The 20,094-nt window shown below is 57.0% G+C and overlaps 1 protein-coding gene across 4 annotated transcripts in view; it reads left to right on the top strand.

Moving 5' to 3' along the window:
- Nucleotides 1-19,813, top strand: part of LOC111143782 (epidermal growth factor receptor pathway substrate 15 like 1) — a 95,068-nt gene extending 75,255 nt beyond the window's left edge. The window contains exons 22-24 of one of the 4 annotated variants that reach the window (XM_022497649.1): nucleotides 39-171; nucleotides 14,487-14,692; nucleotides 19,545-19,813. In XM_022497649.1, coding sequence (XP_022353357.1) covers nucleotides 39-171; nucleotides 14,487-14,692; nucleotides 19,545-19,691 — 486 coding nt within the window. In that variant the 3' untranslated portion in view covers nucleotides 19,692-19,813. Of the gene's footprint in view, nucleotides 1-38; nucleotides 172-14,486; nucleotides 16,050-19,544 lie in introns of those variants that run through there. The other 3 variants (XM_022497651.1, XM_022497653.1, XM_022497650.1) reach the window with 3 other exon arrangements.
- Nucleotides 19,814-20,094: the final 281 nt, after the last annotated feature.

The following is a 20,094-nucleotide window of genomic DNA, read 5'->3' as shown; positions in this document are numbered from 1 at the left end:
TGATTCTTTTTGCCTCTCTTTCGTGTCCTCTTTTACAGCCCCCAACTTCTGGTCCTTTCACCTCCTCCTTTGGAGGGGCAGGATTCTCAGATGACCCCTTTAAAAGTAAACAGGACACTCCCGCTCTGCCTCCGAAGAAACCTGCTCCTCCACGGCCTAAACCGCCCAGTGGTCAGTACGCTTTCTTCTCTCGCAGCCGCCCGCCCACCACCAAAGGACGGCGCGGGGAGGGGGACTCAGGGCTTCTCTGTTTACCAGCCCAGAGTGGAGCAGAGGCCGGGGGGCCCGCACTCCGAGCACAGGGTCTCCCTACTGCTTAGTGACCTGGGTCCTCATGTGGTGTGTGCCTGGGGCACGCCTCCCATCCCACCCACCCTCACCCCGTCCTGGGGGCCCCTTGGCTCCTGGCTCAGTGAGGGCCTCCAGGGTGGTCTCCAGAAGGCCCAGGGCTCGGCCCTTGTGGCGGTGAGAGCTGCCGCATGGCCCCTGACGGGGGGGTGTGTAGTCAGGACCCCATGACCCTTCTGGCCTCCCCTAACCCGAGCTCTTTCCCAAGTTGGCTGAGGCTACCCTCTCAATCCTGTGCCTCCCTCCTAGTTAAAGACTCAGAGTGGGCTTGGGAGTGGGGGTCTTCTTTGGCCATGTTTGATGTAAGAGGAGGCAGATGGCTCTGGGCTACCTTCTGCTTGGCTCCTACTGGGTATCTCTCCAGAGAGCTCCAAGCAAGGGGCTCACTGCAGACCTTACCTCTCCTGGCTGTGCCTGGTGCCACCCGATCTCTCTTGATCTTGGCCCTGGGGCACTACTCTGAGGAGAGGGCCCAGGTGTCCCCCTGAGGATGCTGAGGACTTCAAGCTTATGCACGGCCTCTCCTATGATGGCCATAAGCTGACAAGCTGGGTTGCCAGGCTCGAAAGGAGAAAGCTGTCGCTTTAAGTGGGCCCGGGATCCATCGCAGTTTCCCAGCTCCTTGATCCGCTCCTGCTCACTGTTTTCTTGGTGCCCCAGCTCCAGGCAGTCTGACCCGTGCTGTCTTGAGACTAGGGGTGGCCATAGGAGACCCACATGCTCTCTTGAAACCTTGGTCCCGCCTGAGCTAGCTTCTGCCCTTCAGTTGGCCTAGGGCTCCACTTGGTGGCCCATGGAACTCTCTAGTCATAGGGTGTCATGGGTCCTAGGCCCTCCGGTCATCCTACGTGAGGTCCACCTGTTGAAGTCCTCCTCTTAGTAGAGATGAACGGAGGGGAAGTTATTTTTAAGAGGCTGCCTACTCTATCCTGTCAGCTGGGCCAGCCAGGGCTTTCTTTCAGGAGGATGGGAGCCCTGCCTTCGGTGCCCACTCTGGCAGCTCTAAGGGGACACCCCTGACAGTCTCCTAATGGAAGGACATCAGTCCTCCACACTCTGCCTGAAAGATGGGGGCCGAAGCATGTATGCGCCTGCATACCCACGTACACTTGGGGCGTGGGTTCATGCTTACGTGCAGATGTGTGTGCACACATGCTCAGGCACTGCTCACATGTGCAGACGTGTGCACACATGTGCACATGTTCCCATGCAGCCTCGCATGCACACACTCTCACAGTGCTTACACGCACCTGTATGCACACTGCACGTGCCCACACATTGTTGTGTAAAGTACACGCACACACAAGCGCATGCACAGAGCGACATAGTCGTTGTCAGGCCTTGGGGAAGTTCTCCCCACGCCGGCCAGCAGGTGCAGAGCTTCATGCTCAGGGTTTCTTGGAAACTCTTACTTGAGCTTCCTCCCCTTCCTTGAACCAGTGCTGAATCTGCTTTTGAACTTGCCCGTCACCATCCCCTCTCCCTTGTATTGCCCTCTGCAAGCCTCCCAACCCCATTTTCGCTGCTGCTTTTAGTGTATCATGGACTTAGAAAGCAGAGAAGCCACCCTTGTCTTGGAAGTCTTGGGCCTGTACTCTGGGGAGTCTTGGGCTGCTTTGCTCTTGGCTTTGGGCCGCTGCACCCTTGCTCTGCCATGGCTGCTGAGGTGCCAGGTGCCCCAACTCTCCTCGACATATCCACGGACCCACAGGATTTCCTAGCCAGATCCTAGTAAGACCCACAAGGTAGGACAGGCACTGGGATGCTCTCCTCAGAAGAGGAAAGGGAAGTGAGAGAGGTCGTGTGGGCCACCCACTGTCACACAGCACAGTGCAGCAGGGCCAGCCCTGGACCTCTCCACCCCCATCTACAGCTGTGACGAGAATCAAACCAGGAGGTTCAGAGTTCTCACAGGTTCTGGAAGAATGGTGGGTGCATGTGCAGCGTGTAATCTGTAAGCGACCACGACATACCTGCGTTGAGGTCTAAATGTGTCTCATCTGATTCTCTTACCTAGAAGCAATGGCTGATCAGAAAAACTCTGCGCTGTACACACTGCTGGGTGGTAGGTACAGACGGTGTGGCGACTGTCGTTTGAGCAGCTTCCGGTGGTGGCTCTGCTATGATTTCATACTAACCTCTAACAACATGGAAATACTGGCCATTCAGACGCACACCCCACGCGTGATGTCTGATCCAGCAGTTGACCTTTTAATGAGTTGCATCTGGCGGGGAGGCATTCAGTTCTTTGGGGGACACACAGGAAGGTATCTGCCCCACACTCTGCTCTGATGGAGGGAATCGAGGCCCAGCTGTGCATGCTGCCCTCCCCTTCTGCGTCCACGCCGCGCAGAGCGAGACTGCTTAGGCCCCGGACTCGGCCAGGAGTTAGCTGGTTGTTTGCAGGACGGGTCAGCAGGTGAGCGCGGGAGGAAGTCCTGCTCAGGGCACAACTCTTATTTTCCGGGCTGCTTAAGATAGGAAGCAGCCAGGCATGGATGTACACGTTGTGTTGTTTTGTTGTTTTTGTTTTTTAAGAAAGCGAAGTCCAACAGTTTGAAAGTGAGAGAATGGATGGTGCTTCTTTGCTCTTCTCACTAACCTGGCCTTTTCCTGCATGGAGAGGCCCCGTGGCCAGCATGCTGTGGGGGCCGTCACCACCTGGGAATGCCACCTGATCACACTCAGGGGCCTTCCTGGCATGCAGAGGGAGCTGTGGCCCCCGTGTGGCTGAGTGGGGTCAAGGCAAAGTGGGTACCCTGCTGCCAGGGGCCCCGTGGCCCCGATGACAGAGCCATGATCCCATGGAGCTCTCACGCGGATGGTCCAGACTGCTTGGTGATAAAGGCTTTTTTCCCAGACCAAACACACAACTCCTCCTGGCAATCACAGAAACCAAGATGCAGGGACGGCTCTTCTGGAGTCAGTAGAAGGCTGCCAGGAGCCAGCGCCTGGAGGTGGCTCTGGTGGGTGAGGCCACTAGAACCCAGGAAGGTTGCTGGATCTGGTTCAGTCCACATCTCTGGACGCTGGAGCCAGGGCCTCGTGTTCTGGCGCTGCCACCATCTCCTTGAGGGGCTCTAGGCAGGCATCTCAACCTCACCAAGCTCGGTTTCCTGGACTGAACGTGGGACCAGCTCTGGCCTAGCAGCTGGGCGTGTGGGCAGAGCGCCTTGCATGGTGATTACTCGTGATACGGTGTGTGTGACTTGTGTCCCCATCCCGTCCCTCGGGTCCCAGGACTAAGACATGGGTCCTCCTTCCGCAAGTGCCTTCCCCAGGGGCAGACAGAGGCTGGGTCCGAGGCAGCCATGTGCGTGCAGGGAGTTTCCAGGGGGCCCTTTTCCCCATGAGATGGCAGTTTGGCAGACATCTTTGCAGTCGAGAAAGTCAGAGCATGGGTAGTTGGCCCTCAGGGAGGGCTCCAGGGTCCTCGTTGGGGAAGCTCAGCGCTGGTCGCTTGTCTGGGACCACATGCACGTTTGGGTATGAGTCCCACACGGTTTCTTACGTCCTACTTCTTGTACACTGCAGCCTGCAGTTTTCACATTCTCTAGGCACTGTTTCTGTTTGTTTTTAAAAACATGACTGAGGTTTACTTGATGTGTGATAAACTCACGTGTGTTAAACGTCAGCCCGTGCAGTCCTGGTGGGGGACCCTTCCCCTGGGAGCCTCATCGAGCGTCCCTGTTGCAAGAGTTCTGGCGGCATGCCTGGGGGACCAGAGCAGCCCACCGCTGGCCCTCTGTTTTTAGTGCTCAAGATGGGGTTTTCTTTTGCTCCGAGCCAGAATGTGTACCCTCAGGGACCATCGGGACCACCCTCTGGGGGTATACCCGGAGCTCCAGTGTCTGCACTGTTGTCTGTGCTCGGAGCTCTTTTCTAGAAAGGTCTATCAAGGTATTTGGTCACCAGCAGGTGCCTATTCGGGGTTGAGAGAATTGCAGATGCAAAACAGGCCCCACTCGCAGCCTCTGAAACCTGTCAGTTAAAGCTGGCCCTGGCACACCTCCCCCAGGTAAACAATGGTGTATTTTCTGCAACGGAACAGAGACCGAGATCAGTCAGAGCTCACCGCTGAAGAGTTTCTAGGTAAAAGTTGTTGATTTGCAAAGGGAGAAACAGATTTTTTTTAAGGGCAGGAAATGGCTGTGTGGGTGTCAGTGATTGGGCGTCCGCACCCTGGCGACAGATAGCGGGATCCTGCGCCCGGCCCCACCCTTGCCACTTCCTGAGAGTGCAGCCCTGCGTTCGGGCCCGGCAGCGCCCGGGTGACACCAGCTAGCGGGCCTTCACCGCTAACCAGCTAGTCACCTTTAACCTCTCCGCAATTTATTACCCTTTTATTACTGCTAATGACCTTTTCACCTCCAGAATAAAGCCATGCACAGGCCTGGGGTGTCTTTTTTGCCCCTCTGCCCCCTCCCCTCCACACTTCCAACCAGCACAGGTAAACGAGGTAGCATTTAATCCATGTCCTGTTTGAGTCAAAAGATTTAAAAAAAAAAAAAGGTTCTGTCTCCCCTAGAATGTGAGTCCCCTCCCACACCTGAGTGTGGATGCGCACAGGGTGACCGCGGCTTCTGGCTTCGGGCGCTTTTCTGGTTGCTGCCCACCCACAGGCTGGCCGTCCTGGGGGAGCTGCCCTGCGGAACTTGGGCGTGGAGGGAGCCCGGCGGCCCCCCGCGGCCCCCGCCCGTGTTCATGCTCGGCACTCCGCACGCTGCGGGGCCAGGCTGAAGGCAAGACGGGGCTGGCCGTCCTTCGCCCGTGTGGGTCCCGACCTCTTGTTTGTGCTCAGGATCCACTTTTAAAATGGCTTCTCCAGTTGAGCCGTGCGGTTAGCACCTCAGCCTTGAGCTTAACTACTTTAATTCCGTTCCCACGATGATTTCAAAGAGATAATTCGGTGGGTACATGTGAAGCTCTAGAACGGGACAAGAGCGGTTCACCGCCATCTCAAGAAGCCTGGAAAATCCCAGTACTTGCTGGCCAGCCAGGGTTGGGGTGTTCCAGCGGAGTCCCTGGTGCCCAGCCCGGTCCCTGGTGCCCAGCCCGGTAGAGGCCGCCTTTCCTGCCCGCCGCCCCCACCAGCTGGGAGGGGGGGTGGCGGGTCTGTGTCTGGCCCGGCGGTGGTGCCCTGACAGCGCGAGCTCGCAGACGGCCCTGCTCCCAGCAGAGGGAGAAACACTGCTTTCCTCACGGCCTCTTCCTTATGAAATGCCTGCAGGCAGACTGTTCTTTGGGCTACATTTCTACTGCATGAAGTCGGCTGAGTTTGAAAATAGAAGCATTTGCTTATCTTAGCACACGCCCACCCTCCTGCACCTAGGAGGGAAGATTGAGTGGGAGTTTGGTGACACAGTTGTCACCTGTCGTTTAGTGGCTTAGGGTCCTAGAGCAGAGGAATCAGAGCTTGACCAGCCACGCTCCTGGGGGGCTGTGGGGCCTCAGGGTGGGGTGCAGGCATCCTGCATCTGAGCACAGCTGTGAAGACACAGGAGCCGCCACCCTGTGCCTGCCTGCGTCCCCTCCCTCGCCATCTCTAGTGCCTCCCGTACCTGCTGCCACACCTCCCCCTTGCCCTTGGTTCCACCTGTAGCAAGGTGAGGGAGCCGAGGAAGATGTGCCCAGCATGGCCCCTACTTTTCCACGGTCCCTCATGCCTTCGTTGCTCAGATTCAAAGGCCCTGTCAGCCCCCCGCCCTCTGCCGTTGTCTGCTGAAGAACAGCACAGGCACATGCGTGGGATGGACGTGTGGGGCGCGGGGGCGCAGTCTGGCCGCACAGAGAGCAAGAGTGGGGGGCCCCGCGTTCTTTGACAGGCTCTTCTGACTCCTTCAAAGCTGCCCCCACAACGGGAGGGAGCTCCTGGTGGGCTCTGCAGCCCCTGTGCACGCACGCCTCCTGACCGTCCTACTGACCCGCCACGTGACACTCCGGTGATCTTGTCAAATGTGGGTACGACGCCTTTGTGCCTGTGCAGAGGTGGCGCGTTGGCAGCCTTGGAGCTCCTCTGTAGGGAGGAACAAAGGCTGGGCCACCATGTCCTGTGGCTCGGACCCAGGGCTCTCCCCATGTGGCTGCCGTATAGCTACATGTGTCTCCCTGTCACCCCAGGGTGCCCTGAGCCCCCGGGATGGGGTCAGGGCAGGTTGGCACACAGGGCTGCTCTGGCAGAGTGTGTCGAAGGCAAAAAATCAAAGAACAAATGTGATTTTTGAAAAAACAGCTGTGAGACCTGCAGTCCATATTGCTTTTGTTGTAACGGCTGATTTGGGATTTGTAAATTCATTTGTAAGTCACGAACTCCCCTCCCAGTTTTCACTCAGACCCAAAAGAGCCTTTTGTTGAAACTTTTCAAAGTAGTTTATTTCTCATAACCCAAAAGTGATATTTGTCTTTTGAGGACCTACAAGAAAGGCTATTTTTCTCCCCCTTTTTCCCCTCTCTCTCGTAATGGTGGGATGACCCCACCACCTCCACGGGGCTCATCACCCAGCTCGTTTCCACGACCTTTGACCACCATCGACAGCACAGAGGCTGAAAAACATATCCGTGGTGGAGATGCCTGGTGGATAATAGTAAATATTTTTTCAGCTTTTCTCCACAATTCGATACCAAACCTCATCCTGTTCCCTTCAATGCATTAAGCAGATTTTCTTAAAATTCAGTAAATATTTTTAGTGGAAAATCTCAATGCTGTGATGGTGGGGACCTCAGATTTTATCTGCCAGGGCTGTGCTACTTGGCACAGCTTTGATCTGCCGGGTTTGCCTTCCCTCACATGTGCATCAGCGAGAGCGAGCAGGGCAGGCGTCTGCAGGACTCCTTGCTTGCAAGCCGTTAGATGGCCCCGTGCATTGCATTTGGAGAAATTCGCTCCCCTCGCTCATCTTCTGTGTCCCACCGTACGCGAGAGCTGGCGGGAAGCACCGATAATGTGTCGGTGAAAAGCAGTCTCTTTCAGTAAAAGATTCCCAAGTGATTGTGAATTTGAAAGGTTGTGCTCTGGACAGCCTGCTCTCTCTCTTTCTCCCCATGCCCCCCCCCCCCCCGTTAAACTTTTCTGCCAAGGCCAGGGGGGCAGCAGGGTGGGAAGGGAGAAGCCAAGGAAACATGGAGTGCCCCCTCCCCAGCCGCGGTTCTCCTGTGTGATGTGACAGTCCGAAACCTGGCAGTCGCGTGGGTGTCCCCTGTTGTGTAGGGCGAGTGACAGCTGCGTGGGTGTCCCACGCTGGGATAAATGGCAGTTGTGCGAACGAGCATCCTATGCTGTGTAGGGTAATCGCTAAGGTGGGGCAGCTGTCCCGACCACAAGCCCTTTGTTTTTTATTTTTTTGTTGTGTTTTGTTGTTTTCGTATTTATCTCTCATCTACAGAAATGGAGTTGCATTTTTCAACTTCGGCCCTGAATTTTATAAATAGAACCCAGCAAGTGACCAGTTGGGATGAAAACAAACTCATGCTTAGGCGTGTTTTTGATAGCTTTACCCATCGGATTTACTGAGACCCTGAGTCACACAAAAAAACCTCTTCGTCTCCTCCTAAGACTTCCGAATGAGGGGAATCTGCCTTCTTGCAGAGTTTTGAGCGTTCACAGCCTTTCAAGTGTGCATTCCGTTGTTTCTCCCATGGGCGGGCCGGGCTCCCAGGGACCCTTCCCAGGCAGCAGTTTCCTGGAAAGCACATTGGGAAAGGCGCAGCGAGAAAGGAGCTCTGCTGCCAAAGACTCACTCAGGAGCACCTGCCCGGGGCCCGGCCGCTTCCCCGACCCTGGGGGCTCATGGCACAGGGGGCACAGGGGCACGCACGGCCTCGAAAATTAAATAGAATTAAAGAAATTTCTACCAGGGTGGAGCTGGCCACCGAGGTTTTTTTTTTTTGTTGTTTCTTTTTTTTTTTTTTTAACAGCACACACTGTGGTAAACCATTGGGTTCATATTGTTTTTGCTAAAGGCAGTCCTGTGTGCGGTTTCGGCGCACCGCTTGGGTAACTGTTGAAACTGCTGCGGTTTGAAATAAGCCCTATTTTGCCTTTTCTTCAATCTTGCATTCCTCTCCCCTGTTAATGAGGACTCCTCTGAATATTGGAGAGTCACCGTGGGCAGCAGCCCAGCAGCTTCCAGCCCCCGGGGGGTCGTCACTCTACTGGTCCTCCCTCCCCGCCCTGGCTCTGTGCCCACATCGAGGAATGGCAGGGTCGCGCCTCCCACCCGGGGCGTGTCGGGAGTCATCCCCCAGGAGCTCGTACAACAGGTTTTAAAAAACCAATTATCGCTGCCTTCTCTGAAACGTGCCATGGTCAGCATCTTTCCTTACTCATCGTTCCTGGACCCGCGCAAAGGCACAAAACGGCAGTGAGTTTTTTCGCCCGGGGCCCCGGAGGCAACTAAAAATGACTTTGTCACGTTTAAGATAAACTACATCTCAGAAAATCAGAAAAACGATTAAGGCGTTAGGAGAAGTGGTTACGTAAAAGCAGGAACTACACCCAGAATGTTTTAAAAAGTGCAGCTGCTAAAAATAAGTGGGGGTGCGGGGTAGAAAGTTTGGACCGAGGGCAGTTGTGGCGTTGCATTTCTTGGCCGAAAGCCTCTGGTCACCAGCACAGTGAGTGTCAGGCCAAGCCAGGCTGCCACCGATTTTGCACGTGTCAGGTCCAGTAATTCAGCCTCTCTGCCAAAGCACAAAAACAGACAACCCAGAGAAAAACCGTTCTGTTTCTTTTTTTTCCCTTCTGAAATCAAGAGCAGTTGCTGTGCCCTGGTTTCATATTAACACAGTCATGATTTCTAAATAACAACGGTTTCGGCAACGGGGGCAAGACCAGGCCCCAGCAGTTTTGATGTGAACGGCGCTTTTCATCTCCCCGATCACCTCTTGGGTTGTCAGAAACCTCAGCTTGAAATCCTAGCAGGGCTGGATTCTGAACCACCACCCCCAAAAGCAATTTAAAAACCACAACAAACCCAAACCAGGGTGGGGAGATGTTCCCAATTTAAAAGAAGGAAAGAGCAGAAAAGTGGGCGATAACCTTTGAACACTCGGACCGTTGTGCTCGCCCTGGAGCTGGGCGAGGGTCCAAGACCCCTTATCCCTGCTCAGATAGCTGCCCTCTGCCGCAGACCCTGTAAGAAATGCTCCAAGAAGTCGAGCATTTCTGCTGAGCCGGGAGCTGTGTGTGCCATGCCCTGAGATTTTCAGCCCGTGCCTGCATCTCTATTTTTTTCCTGTATTCAAATTTTGCTGTTTGGTCCGTTGTCATTTTAGTTTTTGATTAAAAAAAAACAAAAAACAAATCAACCGAAGAATGCACCAGTGAATATTGCTCTTTCTTGCAAGGGAGGGAAGCCAGATGCCTTACTTTTTTCTAGCTCACCAGAGGGGTTCCCTGGGTCCCTCGGGACAGTCCTTTGGCTCTCGTATGGCAGCACCCAGCCCATGAGGACCCCCCCCCACACACACACCAGGGACGGGGAGTGGTATTGACTTGCGCTGGTTACTGAGCCCTGCCTACGAGGAACTGACCCTCAGGTGTGCTGGAGGCCAGAGCAGGAAAGGTTGGTGCCATGGGAGGTGGACAAGGCACTAGGAGCCCTGCAGGGGAGGAGTTGAGCCCTGGGGGAGGGTCTGTCGGCCTGGACACTGGGTGGTCAGGAAAGTAGAAGTGGCCATGGGAAGGAGGCTGGGGGTGGCCAGGCCATAAAGACCAGGCCGTCTGAGGTCAGCTTCTCTTCCCCATGCAACCTGGGCCTGATTCCCCAAGCCTGTGGTCTTGAGGGTCCTTGCACGTATTGGCTAACTGCAGATGAGGGCCAGTATTCCCAGGCCCTGGAAAGGCTGTGGGTGCTCCAGGAGCCCCTGGAGCAGGCCTCACTTGGAACACATTTGTCTACCTGCGATTCAGCCTTGGGTGGTGCCGCCGCGTGGGGTGTGGAAGGTGAGGTGGAGTTGGCCTCCTGGTATGCTTCATGGGGGTCTACTTCTGGGGCTGTGTATCTTCTCTTTGGGGTGGCACCTGGCCCAAGGCTGCACTGTGGGGAGGGTGGGTAGAGAGGGGGGTTTGAGGCGGTGGGATGGCAGGTACCCATGAAGGGGTCCAGGGGAAAGGTGCCCTCATCCATAGGCTGTAAATGCCACCAAGCCGCTTCCAGGGGTTTTGAGTGGCTCTTTTGGGGCTGAGTGCAGCCGTCGGGGTCCTCAGTTTCCTTGTGGGGGCCCAGGGGCTCCTCCCTGGGGCCTGGAGCATCCTTCAGTCTCCCAGAAGGGCCTTATCAGCGGGCAGTAGCATGGGATGTACTTACCGCCGGGCAGGTGCCCAAGCTGGGAGCATGCTCCACGTCCCGGTTGTGCGGGGGGTTTCTGTGAAAGGCCAGAGTTGCTCTTCCTGCCCCTGCAGGCCTGACGTTTTCCCGGCTGCTCTGCTCTCGTGGCATGGAAGCCTCCATGGAGGGCACACGAACGAGCTAGCCCAGCTCACTGGCATCGGCGAGCCCGTACACCTTGATTCTTGAGAGCGGGCAGCCTCATTGTGGGTCGACCCCTCCCCTCGGTGCCTGCTGTGGCAGCCACGCAGGGTGTCCTTCTCTTGGCCCTGTAGGAGCCGGCTCGGGCTGCCGGAGCGGGAGCCCAGGCTGAGCGGTGTAAACCACAGCAGCGCATCCTCATCTCACGGCTCTGGGGGCTGGAGGTCCAGGATCGGGCTGTTAGCAGGGCTGCTTCCTTCTGGGACCCCTCTTCTTGGCTGGTAGTGGGCCATCGTCACATCGTTTTCTCTCTGTGCCTGTCTGTGTCCTGGTCTCCTCCTCTTACAAAATCTCCTACTGGACTAGGGCCCACCCACAGGACCTCATTTTAACTCAGCTACCATTTCAAAGACCCCGTGTCCAAACACAGTCGTGTTCTGAGGTGCTGGCGGTGAAGATGACACCATGAATTTGTGGGGGATACCCTTCAACCCATAACCCCTCCTCGTGGATTAGGAGATGGAATCTGGGAACAAGGTTTGGGGGGTGGGGGGTTGCTGCTGTGCCGCTCCTGGTTTTCTAGTGGTGGATCTGGCCTGCCTCAGGGCTGACGGGATAGGAGCACATCCTGGGGAGAGGGACCAGCCAGAAAAAAACCCCGAGTTGGGGGCTTCCCAGGGAAGGAGGTGCCACTTGGGCCCTGGCGGGCTGGTGGGGGTTGGGGGCCTTTGGGAGTCATCACAAGATGGGGGAAGCAGGGCCCGAGGCCGGCCTGGGGGCCAGGGGTCTTGTGCAGTGGAAAGCTTCATTCACCAGGGAGTTGAAGGGTCGGGCCCCGCGCTGGGCAGGGGGACACAGCTATGGACAGTGGCGCCCCAACCTCTCGGAGCTTCCATTCTAGCGAGAGTAAAAATACACGTGTGACCAAAAGACAGAATGTGACAGGGGCTGCGGAGCGGCAGACAGGGAGGCATCTCAGCCAAGAGCGGGGAGGGGCAGCCTCAGAGCGTGTGGCGCCCACAAGAAGAGGGGCCTCCCAAGCCGGGGAACAGCGGGCGCGAAGGCTTGAGCTGGCCAGGGCGGAAGGTGGCCATGGTGGCGGGGCAGGGGGGCAGGTGGATGAGGCTGGGGGCTATTCCTAGGGCAGCCTCGAGCCTTTGGGACATCTAAGGAGCATGGGCATCGGCTCTGTGTTAAAAGGCCACTTTGCCGGGTAGGGATAGCCTTCAGGGCAGGAAGCCGAGAGGAGGAGCAGCCATTGGAGGGGAGCGGTTCCCAGGGACCCAGGAGAGATAAGGGCCACATGCGCAGAACAGTGGCTATGGAGAGAAATAGCGTGTCTTGAGTTGGTGAGGGCACGTGGACTGGAGCACCCTGGCCCCACACCCACTCTTCCTCCTGCTTGGGGTGCCCCTGGGGTATGCCTGGGCCCCCTTTGTTCTTAGGCAGACAGCCTGGAGTTTTGCAAACTGCTGGGCTGGCCTCGCCCTACAGTTGTCTCCTCTTCCCACAGTTTTGGGGGCCAGGGAGGCCTTGATTCATCTGTTAGCTCATCCCTAAGCCAGGGAGTAGGCTGGCTGTGCATGGTGGCCATGGGGGAGCAGGTGTTCAAGGCCAGTGGAATAAGCCAGGGAAGCTGTGGCGGGCATCCTGAGCTCCCTGCTCTCTGCAGCCTGGCGGGGGACCGGGGGGGTGTGAGGCCAAGGACTAGGACGAGGAGGATGTGGGAGAACTGCCGTCAGGGACGACAACATGGGGAGGAGCCTTTGATGCTGGACGGAGAACTTGAAGGTGAGGGCTCTGTCATGGATAGGGGAGGAGGTACCCACGGTGGAGACGCGACCAGTACAGAAAGTGGGGGGGCTCCCCCAGGCCTCCGCTTTGACAGATCAGTTGCTGTGGGACAGAGAAGTTGTAATTCCTGTTGCATAGTGGACTCAGCACTACCCTTCTGGGGAGTAGTCCTGTGACCTGTGTCAGTGGGGCACACCCGGGGGCCTTGGCAGAGGCTTTCTGTGGGGGGACTCTTCGAGTGCATAGGGCCCACCCATCATCAGGCTCCCCGTCTGCCTGTGAATCAACTCGAGGCCCCAGGGAGAGACAGACCTGTGCTCCAGCCTGCCCCTCCCCGCTCCCAGCCCCTGTGAGTCTTACAGGCACTGCCTGAGGTAGGCCGTGTGCCCGAGAAGGTAGCACCCGCTGTGGTGCGGGAGCCCGGGGCAGCCTCGGGGTGGGGCTCAGAGTCGTGCTGCCCCGTGCGTCAGCCACTCCTCTGACCCCTGCCTCTTCACTCCCACTTCACACGTGGGAAACTGAGGCCAGCTGGGGCTGAGGGACTTGTCCTTGTTGAGGTCTTAGAGCTAAAAGAAGCAGAGGCAAGCTGTGGCCCCAGACCCCTTAGGGACATTTGGGGGCCCGTAGAAACATAGCATCGGAGAGGAGGCTTCTGAGAGCTGGGCGTGGAGATGGGAGGGCAGGTGTGCGCTCTGGCTGGCAGGTGGGCTGGCAGAGCCTGGCTGGGTGAGGAGGCAGGTGTCCCAGGTTCAGGTGCTGCGTGGGGGCGTTTTCTGGATGTCAGCTAAATGTCCACGGTTGTGTGTGGAATGTGGCCCTTGGCTTGTGGGTTCTTGGTGCACACCAGCATAAGCAGCTAGACTGACAAATCAGAATCACGTCAAGTCTCCTCTAGTCTCTAACCTGAGGCTTGGACATAGAGCTACTTGGATTAAATTGAACATCTCACTCCTGGTGCTTCACTGGCGCATGAGTGGCGTCAGGCAGGAACCTGGCCTACAAAACTGACAGAGCTGAAGGCTCATCAAGTGTCGCTAGGCAGGTCTGGTGAGACCCCTGATTCCTGGTGGAACATTCTGGCACATTGTCAGGAGAAGCCACCTGCCCTCAGGCCACAGCCCCAAGCATAGTCTCATGGTACCAGGTTCCCTCTAATTCTGAACATATCTGTCCTACACGCAGCTGGTCGAGATTGGCCTTGCTACGACCCCGGCATCCTAGGGCCCCCCTCTCAGCAAGAGCCCAGGAAGGCCCAAACCCCGGCCCTCGGAGCCACCAGCACAAAAGGGCAGAAGCGGGAGCTGAGGACAGATGTAAACCTCAGGACAGCAGAGGCCAGACCCTCACAGTCAATGCTAACTCTGTCCCATATGGTGAAACTAATCCACCCCCCTTTTTAACTGCAAATACTACCCCCCCATTGTTTTATTGTTAGAAGCTTGCAGTGTATTTTTCTGCTCAGCCATGACTTTTTTTTTTTTTTAACTCGGTGTGATAGTAAATGTGTTTCCACTAAAATTAGTCACTTCGAAACATGTCTGCATGTAAACTTGAAGACAGTACATTCTAGCTGTGTGGGGTGGGGAAGGGAGGGGCGTGTCTGAAGTGGTTTTCTGGCATCGCCCACAAACCCGTGAAGCCTGCAGGATAAGGTGAGACTAAAGCGATATCCGTCCAGGATTTTCCTGGGATCTGTCCCACCGGGGAGTGGCATTCTGGCCCTTTCCGAAGAAGGAGAGCGTGTCCCTGCGAGTGCTCGCCCGCCTCCTTAGTCAGGACTCTGTTCTGTCTGTGGTCAGTAACTTGTATTTTTTTTTTTCTTTTCTTTTCTTTTCTTTTCTCCTTTTTTTTTTTTTTTTCTCCTAAACTTTCCAGGTAAAAGTACACCTGTAAGCCAGCTTGGTTCTGCAGACTTTCCCGAGCCCCCTGATCCATTCCAGCCACTCGGGGCTGACAGCAGTGACCCGTTCCAAAATAAAAAGGGGTTTGGGGACCCGTTTAGTGGAAAAGATCCATTTGCTCCCTCCTCTTCAGCTAAACCTTCTAAAGCCTCTTCCTTGGGCTTTGCAGACTTCACCTCTGTAAGTTGAGCTCCCTGTGCGCCAACCCCCCACCCCCACCCCGCTTGCAGCTTCTCTGGGGTTCTTTTTTGTCTCTTTGAAACGGCAAACCTGGCTTCTACGTCCCGGTACCCCTACGCTGTCCCTTGTGTTATTTATTCTGTACTGCTGCTTTTCTGTAAGAAAAACAGTTTCTCAATAAAAAAAAGAGAAAGAGCTGCAGTTTGGGTACTCTGTGACCAAGGCATGCTTGCTCCCAGCAGGGCGGCCACACGTGCCCGTTTCTGTCCTTCCTGGTAGACTCTGTATCGTGCCCGTGGCCTGGAGGCCATGGCGCTCATGGATGTATGGAAGCTGAGATGTCAGACGCTTCCAAAGTATGCACACGAGATCGCAAAGGTCCCATTAGAGAGTTCCGCTGTCTCCAGAAGGGTCTTTGTGCAGGAGTTGGGCCGGTCCCACCACAGGGCGTTTTGATCAGCAAGTAAGGATTGAAGGACCCAGACAGGGCATGTGGAGGAAGAGCAGTGTGGTTTTCTAGAACTTATTTCAGTCCCCAGCTACGACGGAAGGAAATCGAGCCTAGAACAACTGCTCTGAAGGCCTTTGCCCTTTGCCAGACCCAAACGCAAACCCTCGCGGAGCCATTTAGCAAAGTGACGTGTCTTTTCTGAAGCTAATCCTGGGCTCTGGAAAGCCCAGCCCTTGTTTTCTCGGGGTACCGAAAAGATTCCGGATTGCAAAATGCGGTCACGTGGGGGTGTTTCCAGTACCTTCCTCGGTACCAAGAACCTTGTTCTCAGAGAGCTTCAGATGTTGTCTTCCCAGAATCAGTTGCACCGTCTGTGGCACACTTTTTACGTTCGAATTTGCAGAGTGCTTTGTTTCCGGGTTTGGTGGGAGACGCGTTGTCTGCTAGACGCTCCAGCTCCTAGAACATCTGTCCTTAAAACCAGCCCTGCCCTCGCGGTGCCTGGCGAGCACCCGATTCGCCCCAGATCCGCCTCGTGCTTGCCTGTCTTGTGGCGTCACTGCGGTCGCGCAAGACGTGGGCGCGGTCCCGGCCCTCGGCGACCTGTAAATGTTTTACGACTCCACTTAGCTCGATTTTGCCGACAGCCGGTGCCCACTGTGGACGGATCCCTGTGGCGACGGTATTAATAAAAGCCCGAAACAAAACGCACTCTATCTACGGTTTCTTGAATAGTACTGCGTTTGTGTTTGGGTGGAAAAATAAATAGAAAACGCTGAGGAGAAAAAGAGAGCTATTCACGCAGGACGCAGGTACTCTTGTTTTGGGTAGGCAAGAGGGGTAAGTAGATGTGATTGGGAATTTGGAGAAATGGCTGTTCTTTCTGAAATGCGTGATTCTGTTTCTGTGCCCCACCCCACCCCCGGGGGCTGTTGGGGGAGAATATCAAAAACAACAACAAGGTTTTAAGCTGTCATCTGGCCGATATTTCTGGTCATTCCAGAAACACCCCCAGTATCGAATCATCCTAGTTTCCTGGTGGGGGATCAGGTTCTGCCCCATTTGTAGCCTTGCTGCTATTTTTTGTTGAAAATCCCTTTTCCTGCTCCGGATGCCCCAGTTTTTCCAGAGGAAGCCCCTGAATGCGGAATTTGGCCCCTCTGAGGGGTTGGGGTGTGGGAGAGGCAGGACACCTGACTGGCTTGGTTCATCCCCTTCGGTCATACAGTGATGCAGAAATGGCCGGCCTGTGCCACCTTAGGGCACTTGGGATGCCTTTGTGTTTTTGTGGCGTCCGGGGACCCAGGCCTTGGCCAGTGGTTTCTGGTTTGCCGGACCTCAGAGGTTTGTGCGAACTCAGGACAGGCTAGAGTGGGACCCTCAGGCCGTGTGTTTGCATTTCCCTGCGTGCACACGGAGAGGTCTCTCGCTGCCCGGCAGATCGGCACTGTGACTCCTTCAGTGCCCGTGTCCTCCAGTGCCACCAGGACATGCCGGCAGCCACGCACAAGCTGCGTGGCCCGCGCTGGAGTTAAGGGAAGCCGACGGCACACACGTGGGCAGCCCTCCCATTGGCGCCCTAGCCCTGCCCTTCTGGAAGCCTCTCGTTTACGAGCCCCGAGTTTCCATCAATGGGTCAGTTGTGCTTGTAGCTGTTCACAGGAAATGTCTCCGAGATTTCTTTAAAAACAAGACTTTCTGTCTCAGGCAAATGTGTTTATTAGGAAGTGGCCTTTATAGGGTAGCGAAATGGCTCCTTTTTCCGGAAGGCTGCGTGAAGAGCGGAGCGACTCTCCGAGGGATGTACCGTGCCGGGCGTCGTCCGACAGCTCGGTGCGATTCTCCCAGCAGCGGGAGTGAGCCAGCGGGAGGTGGCTGCGAGTGTCCTCTGGCCCGGAAGCCTCAGGCCCAGTGAGGAGTCGCCCCGGGGTGCCCTCGGGCGCACAGCCGTCCGAACCCCGGGTTTCTGCTGAGAGGCTGCTGGAGGAAAACCGCCCAGGAGATGCCACGGGAGGCAACATTCTGTGCCCTGCATCTCAGCTCCAGGACGGTGCAAGGGTGAAGCAGGAGTCACCTGCCGTTCCTGGAGGGGTGGCTGCGCGTACGGGCGCCCCAGGTTCTGGCTGTCACTGTGCATGCGGGTCGGAGGACCAGAGTGGACTAGTCGAGGGGTCCCCCCCGCCTGGGGCCAGGAGATGCTCTTCTGTTGCTTGGAGGCCCAGAGGGAGCCTCGAGCAACCCTCCTCCTCCAGGTCCTCTCTCGGACACGGCGCTCCAGCCTGCTTCTCAAGTGTGCACAAATCCCAAGCCTGGTGCGAGTCTCCAGACCTGATCCGGAAGCTGGCCCCACCCCAGTCTGCTCTGAAGGCATCTGGAATGTTCCTGTCAGCACATTTCCTTTCAAAACGGGGACCCCTTGAGCAGGAGGCTCTGGAGGGACATCCCGAGACTCTGGGGCTGGGCGGAATCGGGGTGCGGCCTTGTGGCCTCTGCTGCGCTCAACCCCTCCTGGCCTGGCTTCCAGGCTGTGGCCCGGTCGCCTTGGCCATTACTTATCAGCCCTCACCCTCCCCTCCTCTGGGCTGATAGAGGGCAAGGTCCCTATCAACTCCACTGTCCCCTCCTGCTGCTCTCAGCGGCACTAGGAAGCTGTTTCTGCCAGTATTTGTGGGTTTTTCCTTGTTTTTCTCCTGATGAGGTGCTGGAAAATCCCCCAGAGAGTGCGGGGGTGGAGGCTTTCTGTGATGGAAACAGGAGGGGCGCGGACCAGATTCCAGGGAGTCCTACCTGGAGACCCATCAGGCCCTGAACATTTTCCTGGGTAGTTTCTCTAAGAAACTGGGACTGGGCCTTTCTTCCTGGGGACGGCTCCTCTTCATGCTGACCCCGTACCCGTCCCTTCCTAAGCCCCAAGGCCCGGTGGTGGGAGGCCTCCTCTCTTGCCCCACCTCCTTCTCCAGGCCACATGTGGTCCAGGCCAGGCTCCCTCCAGCGCCCCCACCCCCACCGCACCTGCACACAAGCCCCTTGCAGCCCCTCTCACCCTGCAGTGCTGCACCCCTCCACCCGGACCCAGACCCAAAGAAAGTCCATCCTGTTGAGGGCCCGGGCTCTGCAGGCACCACCTCTCTCCCCAGGCCTCCCTCTGCATCCGCACCTGCCGAAGGAGCTCCCCTCCCAGGTTGTCGCTCAGGCCCAATAGGTGTGCAGAAGTAGCCGGGAATTCCTGTCGTGCTTCCTTCCCCAGTGCTCCCGGTGGGATCTGTTCGGGCCTCTGCGAAGCCTGTGTCAGGTCAGGATTGTCTGTCTGTCTGCTCTCAAGGGGCGCCTTTCAGAGGCTGCCCCACCTCTTTTCTTTGGTGTCGCCTGGTGCTTAGCAGAGAGCCAGCAGAGCCAGTGCTGGGAGGAGAGGCGAAGGGAGGCCGAGCCCGAGGACAGGCCGCAGCTTTGCTCAGGGGTATGGGGCGTGTGACTGGGGCCCGTGGGGGACCCAGAGGCCTGGGGAAGAGCATGTGACATCGAGCGTTGCTTTTCTTTCTGTAGAGCTAAGGTACCTTGAATGGTTTGAAACCACCCATCTCGGTATCAGAATGGTTTTCTCCCTTGTTGAAAAAAGGTTTTGTTTCTTTTTAATTGGACCTTTTGGGAAAGGACATCAAGAACTCCTGGACAGATGGGCAGCGTAAATGCCAGGGCTCCTATAAACATCCAAGTACGAGGTGGCGCCTAGCGGGCCTGGAGCTCCCTGGGCCGTGGCTGGGGACGGCGATGCCACATTTCAAGACCGGGTTGTCCGCGCACAGTCTCCAGTCCCAGCGTCTGCCACCCGCTGGTGTGATCGGCCTGTCATCGAGGCCCAGGCCTTGTAGCTTTGCTGTTTGAGCTCCTCGGTTCAACTGACCTCTGCTCCACGGCCGCCTTCACAGACGCCCCTGCTGTGCCCGGAGAGGAGGCCGAGTGGGGCTCCCCGCTCACACCCCCGCGAAGCCGCAGACTCCGACCCGGGGACGTGCAGGAGCCCTCCGCATCCCCAGACGGATGCCCAGCCTTGCCTGCTTCGGTTCCCTGCTGAGGGCCGGGCGGCTAGTTTCTCTGAGGTCCGAGGTGGTAGCTTGGGGCAGACTCAGCCCTTTCTTGGTGCATGTGACTGTGGGTCAGGACTGGGCCGTGCGTGTCCCCTCCCCGCTTCCCAGCAAGACACGGGCTTCTGGCGTTTTCTGGTTTTTCATGTGCACACCAGGCAGCCCCCCTCCCCTCGCCACCCCCGGCCCAGTGCACCCCAGCATTGCATTTCCCTGTGCCCGGACAGCATGCGCCAGGCGTGCTCATGCCCTGGCGCCACCCCAAGCGGCGGGTTGCAGCTCCTGGGCCCAGTAACCCAACCTCCATTTTCCTTTGCAGTTTGGCAATGAGGAGCAGCAGCTGGCCTGGGCCAAGCGGGAGAGCGAGAAGGCAGAGCAGGAGAGGCTGGCACGGCTGCGGCGGCAGGAGCAGGAGGACCTGGAGCTGGCCATCGCGCTCAGCAAGGCTGACATGCCTGCCGCCTAGGCGCCCGGCACCCGCCACCAGCGCACGGGGGGACGGCCCCAGGGGCGGTTCTGCGGAAGGAGAAAACTCCAGCCAGTCTGCACACACACACACACGTGCACACACACACACACACACACACACACACACACACACACACACACATTCACATTCACACACATACTCACACACACACTCAGCAGTCCCCGTTCACGTTGTGACCCATCACAGCCACTGTTAAGTCAAGGACTCGCTGGTCAGAGGGCCTTGGGCTCTGGGGGCATGCCTGGCAGAGAGGCCCGGAGAGGCGCCGCTGTCACAGATCCTGCTCTCCGTGGTGATGTCCCCGTCGAGTGACAGCACCGGCTCTTCCTCCATTTGCAGCACAGGACGAGGCGAGGAAGCGCGGTGACTCCTCGCCTCT

The sequence above is a fragment of the Enhydra lutris genome, unplaced genomic scaffold (genome assembly GCF_002288905.1).
Source record: "Enhydra lutris kenyoni isolate GAN:26980312 unplaced genomic scaffold, ASM228890v2 scaffoldscaffold10, whole genome shotgun sequence".
In the NCBI taxonomy this organism is placed as follows: domain Eukaryota; kingdom Metazoa; phylum Chordata; class Mammalia; order Carnivora; family Mustelidae; genus Enhydra; species Enhydra lutris.
This window is presented reverse-complemented; position numbering and strand designations above follow the sequence as displayed.